The 14,556-nt window shown below is 33.4% G+C and overlaps 1 protein-coding gene across 1 annotated transcript; it reads left to right on the top strand.

The window, feature by feature from the left end:
• Positions 1-224: 224 nt before the first annotated feature.
• On the top strand, positions 225-13,831 carry LOC111444351 (homogentisate phytyltransferase 1, chloroplastic-like). Its single transcript, XM_023082431.1, has 13 exons — positions 225-409; positions 687-740; positions 4,439-4,692; positions 4,798-4,881; positions 4,963-5,037; positions 5,483-5,566; positions 6,819-6,908; positions 8,998-9,099; positions 9,539-9,634; positions 9,852-9,923; positions 10,036-10,131; positions 11,697-11,801; positions 13,556-13,831. The coding sequence occupies exons 1-13, from the start codon at positions 358-360 to the stop codon at positions 13,595-13,597; spliced, it is 1,206 nt and encodes a 401-aa protein (XP_022938199.1). The 5' UTR covers positions 225-357; the 3' UTR covers positions 13,598-13,831.
• The last annotated feature ends 725 nt before the right edge of the window (positions 13,832-14,556 follow it).

Raw genomic sequence — 14,556 nt, 5'->3', positions numbered from 1 at the left:
TATTATTTTTAGTTAAAAAAACAATATTTTAACAAAATTTAGAGTTAAAAAAAAAATATATTTTTTATAAATTTAGCAAAATTTTAAATTATTAAAATTGTAACTAACAAAATTAATAAATTACCAAATTTTCCCAACTTCGGAACAGAAAACGACAAAAGAGCATTTTAGAGCGAAAAAAAAATATATATATATATATATAAACAAAAGCCCACTGTAGTGTTCTGTAGACTCTTGAGAGTTCAGAGCTTGGGTGAAGAAGACGAGAGTGAGTTGAGTTTTGCTTCTTCATTCTTGAAAGCTTCGAATCTCTACCATTTTTTGTTCTCCTTCTTGGAGGAGGAAGCTGCCTCAGAAATGGATTCCGTGTCCGTTAGAGCCTATCGAAGTCATATTACTCTTGCCACAGGTATGCCGTTTTTTTTCCTTCAAATCCAAGTGGTTTGAGGCTGTTTCAGTTTAGTTTAACCTTAGATTTCTCCATTGGATGTTTAGCTTCTTGTTTTAAGCTTGTTTCTGCTTGTTGATTGGTGCATTTTTGTTATCGAGCCTGGTTTTAGTTTTTATGCTTTGTTTTCATTTGCGCTTGGAGAGAAACTCGATGATGTTCTCGCGATACTCTTGGTATTTCTTGATTGAAGCTGATTCGAGTTTGATTTGTTTGATTTGCTGGTTCTGATCGACAGGTGGAATTGGAAGCGGCTGGACGAATCGTGACGTCAACAATGTTTCGCTTCCAAGTACGATCAATTTGTCTTTGAATATTAATTTCTTTGCTTTTATCGCTTTCGTTTCTCGGCTTTTCTGTTATCCTTTAATTCGTCAGTGCCGCACGCAGCTTCCTTGTCATTTTTGCTTGATTTTTCTGATTTCATGTTTGGTAGCGCAATTGACAAAAGACTTTGTTGTTGATTGTTCAAGTTGGATGAATTGAACCAGCGGAAGAGATTATCCGGGCGGCGGGCATCCAAGGGGCTATTTGAGAGTTGAATTTTAAATTTAACAACGATTTAAAAAAGAAAAAAAGTTAGAACAATAATTTCAATCGTATAGCCAACTTCAGTCTTAGCCAGATACTGAGTCGTAATTTTATAAAATTTAATTTGGAAACTATTATATAAGATAACCTGCCAAGTGCCTATTGGTCTTATAAGTCTGAAGGCGGAGAAATTATTCAAGGCGGCATAAGCGTCGGTGTCAATTAAATCTCTGGAAAATGCGTTTTGCTCTCAGAAAATTCATTTTAAAACGAAAATTTGAAATTTCAATTCTGGGAATTACTGCTTTTGTTTATTATGGTTTTTACCTTTTCTTTTTGCTAAGTTGATAATATTTCTATGCGAAATATGATAATAATATGTAACTTAACGAATAATTTTATATATTTTTACTCATATTTCGACAGATCTTAGTAATAAAGGTTCACTTCAAGAACATAATAGAAAGAACGAATCATTTAACTTATAAGAATCTGCTTATTATATTTTTCACAGCTACCTGTATTATTTGATATCATTGGAAACCCAGGACTTTTTTTTTTTTTGATAATATAGATGTAGAATATTCATTAAATATCAATTGTTATCTTAATACTTGTGCAGTCTCATTGAATCTTCCTCCAGTCAAGGTTTCATTTTCTGAAAAACAATTAGAATTCATAATTTATTTATTTATTCGTTTCTTTTTGTTAGCCTTATTGTGTGGTTATGTACTTTAATCAATGTTGGGGGGCGTTCTATAACTTCTTTGTCTTTGGTTGGAGTTATCTTACCTCTTAGCTATTTTTCTTCTAAATATCAGTTATTAAAGAAATTTTAAAATCTTAGATCTACTAGTTATTGTAGATTTTCACCTTTTTCTTAGAAGATGAGATATTTACCCTTATTTGAATGGTAGCTCTGAAGAGGAAATATGAATAACTGAACATTACGAATGTCCTTGAATAAGAAATTCTATCTTTGATCTTCCAAATTTTGGAGAACGTTGCACCCGAACTACCAAATATCATTATCTGGTGTGATTGACACAAGTAAGGCACGTTTGGTAGTCTATGTCTGCATGTTGGGCCATTGAAAAGAGTGCTTGGATGCGAGATGTTGGCCTTTTGTCACTGACTGGTGGCCCATGACATGCCGTAATTTTGTTGCAAGTCCCTTACCGAAAATGAAACTAGAGAAAAGTGGAGGATGTGAGAGACAAAAATAGGAAAGATGATATATCATTGAATGCCCACGTGAGTATTCTCTGTATGTATATTTTATATAGTCTGTGTCATAAGAGTGGGAAGATTCGAATCAATTTTAAGGAAATATCTTCACGTTTATAGAGTGGATTTTATAAATACTGAGATCAGAGACCTTCAGGATCTGCAAACAGATTCTTGTAGTAGTCACTGAATCTGAGACATTATTATCCCATACTTGAGTAAAGCGCACTCCAAATGGGCTTGTTTTCTTCCCAATTAACGCCCATGTGGCCTGGGCAGTGTAGCATGCCAAGGATTTATGGAGAATTAATCTTTCCAACTCTTTTCTAGACTCTGACTTAATAGAGTAAGAATCTATTAGTCCTTGAATCTGCCATTCTTTCACCCATTTTAGTCCAAGTGAAGTTACCATTGACATGATGGAGTCTTTGACAAAGATCAATTGATTGAATTTCCTCCTACTCTTTGTAATTCTAGTAGTGATGTCTCTCAGCCATCCATCAGACAACATTGAAGTCATCAGCCACACACCACCTTCGTTGGCAAAGACCCACTTAGTCATAAAGCCTTTTCCAACCGTTAGTCTACCCCCCTAGAGAACATTTCTCTTTGAATTAGCAAGTATCTTCTTCCCCTTCTCCACCACAGGGTCCCAAAAGGAAAGAGAATTTCTGTTATGGTAAGGAGAGTCCCAAGTAGGATGAAGGGAAAAAGGCAATCTCGCAACCCATCAGGCAATCTAGCTTAGAGTATCCTCAACAAGCAAGGAGAGAAAAGGGGAAGAGGATCATCCTGTCTCAAGCCTCTCACGACATGAATCCTCTCCTTGGGTCTACCATTAATGAGAATAGAATATATAACCGTTTTGAGTCCTGCATCTGCACCCATAACTTTTCTTTTCAAAAAATTCCTGTTCACATGGTCATAGACCTTCTCAAAATCGATTGAACATGACTCCCACTTGACACAACTTTGATACTTCTCGTTAACCTCGTTAGCAATGAGAGCCCAATCAAGAATTTGCCTTACCTCAATAAAAGTACCTTGGGCCTTACAGATCGTAGAAGAAAGCTAGAGCTTTGGCAATGATCTAATAACACTCATAACCAGACTAATGGGTCTGAAATCCTTAACCCTATTTACACTTCTTTAGGGATGAGGCAAACAAAGGTTTCATTGAAGGAGTTACCCAAGAGACTTCTTTCAAAAGAATCCTTAAACACCCGCTCCAAGTCCTCTTTTAAACCCTTCTAATTATCCTTAATAAAGGTCATGAAGAAAACCGTTGATATTTGCATCCTAGCTTGAGGTGGAGTGTCGTTGTGGATGATCCCTTGCTAGCTGGCTTATTCTTTAAATAGTTTTTTCCTCTCTTTTTCCAGCGCATTTGCATCTCTCTCTTTTTTTATTTGTTTATTTATTTATTATTATTTATATATTTTTTCTAACTTTCCTCTTATGTTTTCTTTTTTCTGGTTTTCCCCTTCCTACTGGACTGTATAATTGTATTTTTTTAACTAGTTGTTTTACCACTGTATTCATGAGATCAATCAAATGAATAGAGAGTATTTTTCCACCCCATCTTCACTGAAGGAACTATTTATGTCTTTCGGTGAGCATTCTAAGTTAAGATGGATTGCTTCCAAAACCTAGTAGTTCTAGCTGTTTCATAGTCTGGGGTGAAGTTCTTTGTACACAATTCTCATTGCTAGGCAGAGAAGTTTTTCGTAATCCACTTTGGGTGGTTGGCAGGCCGCCCTTCCTTTCCTTTTTGCATCATTTCATTCCATCATTGAAATTCTGTTTCTTCGTCTCCTTCTTCAAGTCATGGATTGAGTATCTCATTTGGAGCAGCTCTTATCTCAACACTTGGAAATCAGGTTAGAGGTGACACTATCATGTCCTTTTGGTTGCATGGTGGTCCCTTTTACTAAAAAGTTCTTGATGGTCTCAACATTTTAGTAATAAAGAAAGAATAATAGAATTGCTCGGTGTGAGCTATTCTTTGACTTATTAGGAAAGAGGATTTTTGAAAACAAAGATGACTTCGGTGAATTCTTTTTGTAGAAGAGGATAGTGTTCTTGGTGGTGTTCAAACCACTAAAGATTATTGTATATCTCTTGGTTGCAATTATGGCTCTTATGCTTTCTGGTCTGAAAACAATAGCATAATTGTTTAAAAGGATAGAGGCAGAGAATGCTTGCTCATAAATTCCCATGTCACAATTGAAGGTCCCAGGCCTGGTGCACTGAAGAATTTTAAATGGCACTGTTGCGCGAAATTTGAATCTGAATCACATCAACTAGGGCAAAGACATACCTTCTATCAGAAGAAAGACAACATAATTCAAGTTAGAAAAGCAGCCTCTAATCAGCCTTTCGAATCTGATTCTGAAGTTTTAAGTTCCAAAAACTTTGATGGCTCTGTAAAGAGTTTCTTGGATGCTTTCTACAGGTTCTCACGGCCACACACAGTTATTGGTACAGTTACGTTTTAAAACAAATGTCCTTTTAGGCCAATAACTTATTCTTTACTTCCATTCTTTCTGAGATATTCATCTTCAGCTTACACCTTACTTTTGTGCTTGCAGGCGTTGAGCATTGTATCTGTTTCTCTATTAGCAGTTGAGAAGTTATCAGACTTGTCACCATTATTTTTAACTGGAGTGTTGGAGGTAATGTATCAAGCGAGCGTTCTAATTTGAGTTTTTGAGGGCGGTTGTATATTATTAACACATTTGCAAACTTTTTTCCAGGCTATAGTTGCTGCCCTCTTTATGAATATTTACATTGTAGGTCTCAATCAATTATTTGACATCGAAATAGACAAGGTACTTCATATATATTTATTTTATAATATTTTAGTAAACTAGGTCCGCAAAGCTTTATTATTTTTTCTCCTGGAACTTGAGAGAGTATCTTATGGGTAAATTTCTATCAGAACATATTGGCAGGCATGGTTTTGGACCTGTTTTTACATTGAAAACGTTTCTGGTAGAGTATATTGCCCATATGATTTTGTGTAGTGATCTCCTTATTGGACACATTACCATAATCCTTTTAATTTACTAGTGTGAGCATTTCAAAGATAGATTTTCTTTAACATGTATCCTTGATGTATCCGTGGAAGTGCCATGACTGTGCAGGCCAAGCTATCATATGATATTTACTGGATACTGTTTGAATAACAATAAAAGCGAAGCTCGCTATATTCTTCCTAATAGGCATCAAAGAAGACTTCCAGCTTAACCATTCCTGTATGTTCCTTAATTGCAGATTAACAAGCCATATCTTCCTTTGGCGTCAGGAGAATATTCTTTTGGCACAGGCGTTGCGATTGTCTCCACATTTTCCATTCTGGTATTACTTATTATGTATCACATCATTTGCAAGATCCCTGTTGAATTTTTGTTTTATATATATTTTTGGATTTTATTTGAAGCATTTTATAAATAGAAATGTATATACTAGGTTTTTTTAGTACAACAAGTGGGTTTTTTTTTTTTTTTTTTAATAATCATGGTCTAATATTATTTTAAATTTGTTTTTAAAATGGTAAAAATTTATTTTTTAATATAAAATATTTTACTATTTGATGAAATTATTTTTTAATAAGAAAGTAAATTATTAGACTTAGGAATTAAATAATAAAATGATTAATCTGAAACGTTAAGAGTATATTTCAAATTTAGATTATTAATAACATACATAAAAGACTAATTTCATTAAATAATCAGTCAAAGTTAAGTTGTGAATTTTGTCTTGTATGTTTTACTCTTATAATTAATTTAGGTTGATTTTCTTCAATTGTTTTGAATTTTTTAAAAATTAGATTTTCAATATTTATAATTAATTTACAATTTGAAACTAACTATTTATAACTATATTTATGCCTTTGCAAAGACCTATAAAATCTTTTACACATTTCGAAATTGCTTACTGGTTTCTATATTACTTTGAGAATTGTAATTCATTAATTGTAATATTATGTCTTAATAGATTTTTAAAGTATAATTAATACACATCGGTAATCTTAATAAAATTTAGTTATAATCTTAAACTAATTATTAATTGCTAAATTAAAATAACATTCGTTATAATTGTCATGACCTTTCAAAATTTAAATGACTTTTTTATTATTATTATTTATTTTTTTATCTTTTTAAATGGTTTTGAATTATTATATAATTTTAGTATAACTATAAATTTTATCATCTTTCAAACATTTGTGACCTTCACATTTTTTTTAATGGATTTGAAAATTGCATTTCATTAGCTATATTTAAAATTTCGTTCTAATTATCATTAAAAATTAAACTAAAAAATTTATAAATTTGTTTGCACATCTTTCGTATAGTATTATATCTTGTCTTTTCATATACACATCTGTGATGCTTAAATATCCAAAATATCTTTACACGACTGAAGACTTTTAAAATTTTCACCTCATTAATTATGATATAAATTATATCTTGAGATGCACATAACTTCTAAGCTTGTAGTAAATATACTTCTTATGGTTAATTTCTTTTGTGTATTTGAAATACAATTAATTGGCGCCAAGATTCCATTCTGAACTACTTTACTCTTCCAATGCTTTTGTTCTGTACAGAGTTTTTGGCTGGGATGGGTTGTTCGTTCATGGCCATTGTTTTGGGCTCTTTTCGTCAGCTTTATTCTTGGAACTGCTTATTCCATTGATGTGAGTGGGTTCCTTTAACTTATTAGTTATTTCTAGCTTTTTGATTCTTATCTACGATAAAGCCAAATCAAGCATGTTTATTTTGTCTGAACTGGCTATAGTTTCTACCTGCTGAAATCTTGATTTGATGTATTATCTTATGCTCCTAATGGGAAAGTTTAACCAGGAAAAGAGGTAAACCTCCAGCTTTGCATATACATCTTCGTGTCTCTTATGCCACATTTGGCTGAAGTTTTATGCTTACATACATTCTTGCTTAGTTCAACATCTTTGTAAACTAATCTTCACATGCAGTTATAAGCCTGGTTGCATCATGTTAAGCTTATATTTGAAAGAGATTTTCTTGTGAGAAAACAATAATAATTATCGTCCAGAGTCCAAATGGATTATCATTTATTATGTGAAATACTTCAAAAGGTTTCTCAAGGTCCCATCTTCCTACCCTTCTTGTTCGTCTTCAATAATTTTTCGTGGAATTAGTTTTGTTCTTCAATATTTGGTTTTTGGCTCTTGTAATATTTGAACATATCCTCTTTTTCTTTTGTTGTTTAGTTTTCTTTTCACTCTTTGAGAGTTTGTAAACATTTTCTATCTTATCTATCAACGAAAAGTTCGTTTGTGTTTAAAAAAAAAGTGATGCCTTCTACCATCACCTTCTGGTATGAATTTATAGGTGAAACAACAGCATCTCCCCAAAAGTCATTTGGCATCTTTTTGTTTTTTAACATACATCTAGTCATCTCCATGATTGTGCTGTTCTTTCTCTTAGCTACTATTTTGTCGAGTATTCATTTGAAGTCTATTGTTGATGAATACCATGCTCCTTGAAAAATCTATCAAAAACTACTCCCACGAAGCTGACCAAGCTGCTGTCCGAAAGAAAATAACCTCCAAAAACCATTTTCGGAAAGTGCAATAAATCCTTCTTTCACACAATTCAATGGAACTTCTCCTCATCAAGGCCTTTAACTTCCAAAGTGCATTTACGTAGTACTTTTTTCCAATCTCTCGTCCAAGACTTACAAAACCAACTTTTATAAACCTTCCCTTTAAAATTTCGTTGGTCAATTAAATTTGTTTTGGTTAATAAGTTTGGTCCATGATTTCATTCGTTTCAAAGAGTTTGTTATAGATCTCTAAGGCATCATTTGTTAATCATTTTGTTTTTGGTTTTTTATTTTTGAAAATTAAGCTTATAAAAACTACTTTCATTTATGGTTTTCTTGCTTTGTTACCTATTTTTAGAAATGTTTTCTGAAATCATATCAACTTTTGAAAACTAAAAGAAAATAGTTTTTAAAAATTTGATTTTGTTTTTTAAATTTGGTTTAAAATTCAATATGTTTCTAGGAAGGTGAAAACTTACTAAAGAATTGTAGCATCACAGACATAATTTTTAAAAACAAAATGGTTATCAAATGATGCCTAAAGTTTGTAGTTGTGTTTACTTAGGCTTTAGAAGTTTATGAGGTTTCTGAATTTTAAATTTTGTGTTTGATACGCTTTGGCCATTAACATTTAGTTCAACTTATGTGGCATGTAGCACATATTGAAGAATTATGCTTGGAGAAACTTTGCTACATAATTCTTGAACTATTAGCAAGTTGTGCAAGTATTAAAAGAATCACGTAAAATTGAAAGTTTGAGGATTTGTTAGAAATTATTGAAATTATGAGGACTAAACAGGCTTTACTTAACAAGTTAAAAGGACATATTTGGAACTTCTTTAAGTATGAGGACTAAATAGACACAAACTTGAAAATTTGGAGACAAAATTTATAGTCTAACACTTTTTAAAAAATGTTCATTGCATGTTGGCCTCAAATGACAAGATAATCATTTCTTAATTATCTGAACTGGACGATCCTTCAGATTCTCGCTAAAAAGGGATCTATTAGAGCTCTTTCAATTTAAGCAATAGTATATTTTTCTTGTTCATCATTCTAAAATTTCTTCCTCCTTAATTGTCCATTGATTCATATTGATGAAAACTAATATTATTGCGTGCATAGCTATATAATTGAATGAAAATTTGATTTTAGTGAAGAGATTGAACCCTTGATGGTTTTTAACTTTTCTGTTACTTCAGCTGCCACTATTGAGATGGAAGAGATTTGCTGTGGTAGCTGCTATGTGCATTCTAGCTGTTCGAGCAGTGATTGTGCAACTTGCTTTTTTTCTGCACATGCAGGTAAAAGTATCTCTTGTTTTAAGTAAATAATGAATCCTACAATCCATGCTCTAGTCATGTTGTGACTCGTTATGTGTGTTTCTTTGCACGGCAACATTGATTTTTCTAGATTGGAAACTGGGCCACTGATGAGGGCATAGACGTGGGTGAATACATATGTAGATATATAAATAAGATGGACACAGTGAAGACACAAAATCATGTTCACACTTCGATAAAAACCAGGGTTGACTAAAAGATGTTCCATATATTTTTTGTTTGGTGCACTTACATGCGATGAACTTACATGCTTAGGGTTGAAAGATGTTCCATATATTCTTTATTTGGTGCACTTACATGCGATGAACTTACATGCTCGGGGTTGAAAGATGTTCCATATATTCTTTGTTTGGTGCACTTACATGCTCAGGGTTGACTAATATGTATCGATGTTTTCCAGACTCACGTATTCCAAAGACCTCCCGTATTTTCACGATCCTTGATATTTGCAACTGCATTTATGAGTTTCTTCTCAGTGGTTATAGCATTATTTAAGGTAAAATTTCGCTTTCCATTACAAAATATGTAGTGACTTTCAAAAGTTTGTTTGTTCTCGATTCATACCTGAATAGAGCTTAATTGGTTAAGACATATTCTCGATCAAACAATTAGAGATTCAAATTTGTATTCCTACATTTTGTTCAACTCAAAAAAATATCTTTACACTGCATCTTGCTCGTTTTTATGACTTGTTAATTTACTTGAGTTTCTAGGATATTCCGGATATTGAAGGAGATAAGATATTTGGCATCCGTTCTTTTACAGTACGTCTAGGACAAGAGCGGGTTAGTGTTGAGTAATTCAATTTATTTATTTATTTTTTGTGTAAAGAACCTCCCATTTTGACACAAACGTGTATAAATCATATACCCTAACATGAGGATTACAATTCTGCAGGTGTTCTGGGGTTGTATTTCATTGCTTGAAGTAGCATATGGTGTTGCCGTTTTGGTGGGAGTTGCATCTTCCTCCCCGTGGAGCAAGTTGCTAACGGTAAATCTTTGGTTCCTTGAAACCCATACTCAGACTGCATAATCATAGTTCTATTAAAAGAAAAAGGAAACAGTTCTTAAAACTGGTCTGCATGAGTCCAAACCTACCTTGAATTTCTGCTATTTTTAATTTGATATACTTAGAACTGGAAAAGGGAAATTAAACAGAGATATTAATAAGTACAAACATTGCAGTGCTTTAGTTCATTGATGCTGTGTAAGTTGGAGAGTGTCAAATTTTCTTTTTCTTGAGGTATAAAAAACGCAAGAGAGTCCTAGTTAATGTGTGTTATCTTTTTTAAATTACGTAGTTCGTTTATATCGTGCCACGGTTGGTGTTAACTAATTCAAAAACTATCCAAGTCATCAAGTAAATCTCTTCAATTTTTTCCTTAAAGAAAAAGGACGTTTAATTGAAAGGATGTAATATTTAGGTGAACAGTGAACACTATCGAAAGCCAGAGCAGTTAGTAAAATCCCTCTTAGTTGCTAAAAGGACTACGTTTGGAGCTCCAAATTTGTAAAGGCAATTTTGTCCCATGCCCTATCGACATATATTGTTCACACTTTCCACAAAAGGGTTCTGCCCTTAAGCCACAGAAAAACAGGACAAGACAACCTTTGACAAGATAAGCAGCTCAAGGTACCAGCCTAACTACTAAAGAAGCTTCCTCCACAGTCCCTAAGTTAAAGGATAGGAAAAGAAAAGGTGGTCTGTTGATTATTGAGTTGCTCTTGCATAGGAAATAGGGTATAATAGCCCAAGCGCACCGCTAGCAGATATTGTCCTCTTTGAGCTTTCTCTTTCGGGCTTCTCCTCAAGGTTTTTAAAATGCGTCGGCTAGGGAGAGGTTTCCACACCTTTATAAAGAATGCTTCGTTCTCTTCTCCAACCGATGTGGGATCTCACAATCCACCCCCTTCGGGGCCTAGCGTCCTCGCTGGCACTCGTTCCCTTCTCCAACCGATGTGGGACCCCCCAATTCACCCTCCATCGGGGCCCAGCGTCTTTGTTGGTACACCGTCTCGTGTCCACCCCTCTTTGGGGCTCAGTGTCCTTACTGGCACATTGCCTGGTGACTGCCACTAATTAGTCCAGCAAGGTTCTTAAAACGTGTCTGCTAGAGAGAGGTTTCCACACTCTTATAAAAAGTGCTACGTTCTCCTCTTGAACCGAGGTGGGATCTCACATATGGGCTTGGTCGAAGCCCAATGAAGGATATTTGAATCGAGCTTTCTATGAAGTGTCACTCCTTCCAAATCCAAGGACCAAATAAAGAATTTAATTTTTTAAGACATGAATATGCAAATTGTTGAGCTAATTGATCCATGTACTTTCGTTGCTTCAAATTGGAAGTCCCTAGTTCATGGTTTCACTAATTACTCTCCTCCCGTAACCATTTTTTCTGCTACTAATTGGATTTTTTTAACCCTGGCTTAGATTTGGTGATCTCTAATCTTCCACCTTTCTTCAACTGTCTCCTATTAATTTAGTTTTTGTTTGCTGTCAAAGAAAGAGTAAGAAGTATCAAATTAATTAACCTATGATCTGTATACATTCTTTAGGTTTCGGGACACGTCATTTTGGCTTCAATTCTGTGGATTCATGCCAAATCAGTTGATCTGAAGAGCAAAGCTGCCATAACATCCTTCTACATGTTTATATGGAAGGTATGCTGTAGGAGTTTATGGTAAAGCTGCCATAAAATAGTTGCAACTTTACTTTCAATATTTCAATATGTTATTAATTTCAAGTTTAATTTCTAATAGTTGTCCACTTTTAACCCGAGAGTCCCATGAATTGGTCAACCTCCATGTTTGAGATTAAAGATGTCAGATGCTTACAATATTTTAAAATCAGGGTCTCTAATGAACTCATGACTTTCCCTTAAAATTCAGGGCCTTCACCAGTTGACCTATCCAAAATTCTGGGAAGAAAAAGCGTACTTGTTTGTTTTTAGTTTTCCATTTTTAACTTTATGTCAGTGATTAGGAACCTTCTTTGTTTAGCTTTCAAAATTGATTTTGAAACTGTGGCCGTTTTAGAACACTAAATAATTTTTAGTGACTAGTTTTTAGTTTCTGGATAGAAAGTAGGTCACAAAATAAAGAAAATCATTAGTTGGCAAGTGTAATTCTTAAGAACTTTTAGGCATAGCTCTAATTTGTCTTTAAATTTAAAAAAGTGTGTATTAGTGTTTTAAATTTTTAAGTTTTTGGAGGTGTTTAATACAATCTTACACTAGGTCCCAACTTCATATAAACTTTTTTACATTTAATAGGTCTTTAAATTTTTTTTGAAGATGTCAGGTGATTAAGATACAAAATTAAAAGTTTATGAACCTGTCAGACATTTTTTACTGTTTAAGAAGATGTTAAGGATCGATTAGCTACAAAATTTTACGTTTGGGGACCTATCAGACATTTTTACATTTTAAGAACCTATTATTCGCAAAATTGAAAGTTTAGGGTCCTTTCAGACTTTTTAAGTTTAAACCCTTCGATGTTTTCCTGCCTTGTTTGTCATTGTGGTAGTGTAGTCAATGGGCAATTTTTTTTTTTTCCCTTCTTTTGTAAGATGAGAAGCTGCCCCATTCCACCCTTCTAGCAACAATATAGCATTAGGATACAAAATATTAGAATAGTCAACCCATGAGTTTTGACGAGGCACATTTCATACAAGAAGTGATCCATTTAAGCATTCATTTATACCTAATAGCTTTCTTTCCTACACGTAGCGATTCTTCAGGTATCATTATCATCTTTAAGGTATTTATATTACAGCATTTCACTTGTTAGGATGAGATAAAACTGGATGGATAGTCGAAACAGGCATTGCTAAATGAAGTTTGGTTCACTTGGGGCCACTATTAGGACTTATAGTTTGTTGGAATGATATTTTAAGTGCTTTAAAAATTTTGAAGTCTAAAGAGAGTGTTTTCAAGCAGTTAAAAAGTTATTCCAAACCGACCTTTATATACGACTATGGTGGGGAGAAGAGAATATTCTCGTAGAAATGAGAGAATTTAATCTTCAATTCTCCGAAACAAACTATTAAAATGTAGATTAAGAAAGTATAGAACATATGGCATAGTTTATCATTGGCACCAATTTGGTATTTTATCTGTACGTGAATTCATGACTTGGTATGGTTCATTATTTTTTTAGTTTCACAATATATGGAGGTGGGATTCAAACTTTTGACCTCTTGATCGAGTGTATATATCTTAGTTAGTTGAGCTATACTCAAGTTAACTATAGTGTTCTTAATGTCTTAAAAGATGTCTCTCTTCGAGCATCTATGTCGAAGGTGTTACAAATTTATTCATTTTTATAATCGGAGTCCTTTCTTTTAGTTTTGTTCTAAAGGACATCTAAAACATTTCACTCTTTTTGACTGTGTATAATTTTGTTCTGATTTGCAGCTGTTTTATGCGGAGTATTTGCTGATACCATTTGTGAGGTGAGTGGATGAAGAAAAATGTGATTAGTTAGAGAGTCGGAGTGTATGATGGAAGTAGCCTTGTACAAAATTATAGATGGATATGATAGATAGTGACGTATTAATATGGTCGAGAAATTCAACCATATGCAACATGTTTCATGACTAGTAACACATATTTTTCATGGCTAAAATTTGAGCTCTACTTTTCGTTTTTGGGTAGAGTTAGATGTATAATATTTTCTACACACAATTCACACATGCATGTGTGAACCTACTTGTTGACAGGCTCGTTAACATACTTCTAGGCTTAACTATGGACTAATGCATGCTCTCAAAAACTCATGAAAGAGAAATGAGCGTGTATATTGTCGTGTATACATTTGTATATAATATACTGGAGAAGTAATCCATGCTCGTATTACATACAACATGCATGAGGTCTCACATCAAGAATCATGATTCAATGATACAAATAATACTTCCTTACTTATCATGACATCAATTTCCTATGAGACGTACATATATATTCGTGATATTCATTCTTGTCTATCATACATGGTACATCTCATAGTGTCTCCTAGAGTATAAGGTGATCATATTAACATATAAACATGAATCAACAATAGGAATTACATGCATCACAACAATTCACTAGAATATCATGTCATAAATAATAACACGTACATAGACGGTAGGTTAAGTGTTATTCAAACATCAATGAATTCATTAGGCTTTACTTTGGACTCCTAAGCTTCAAATTCACTTCCAATATTTGTTCCATAATGAAAATTGAGCTTTGGAGCCTATCCTCAAGCCAACCTCACTTAATTATCTTAAAATCAATTTTAAATCATACTAAACATTATAAATTGTCCAAACAATTGCTATATTAACCAATTTCTGGCCTAAATTGGGTAAAAAAAAATGCTTCCAAAATGGATAGAAATTATCAAGTCGAGCCAATCGAGCTAATTGACGTCA

The sequence above is a fragment of the Cucurbita moschata genome, unplaced genomic scaffold, assembly GCF_002738365.1.
Source record: "Cucurbita moschata cultivar Rifu unplaced genomic scaffold, Cmos_1.0 Cmo_Scf00006, whole genome shotgun sequence".
NCBI lineage: Eukaryota > Viridiplantae > Streptophyta > Magnoliopsida > Cucurbitales > Cucurbitaceae > Cucurbita > Cucurbita moschata.
This window is presented reverse-complemented; position numbering and strand designations above follow the sequence as displayed.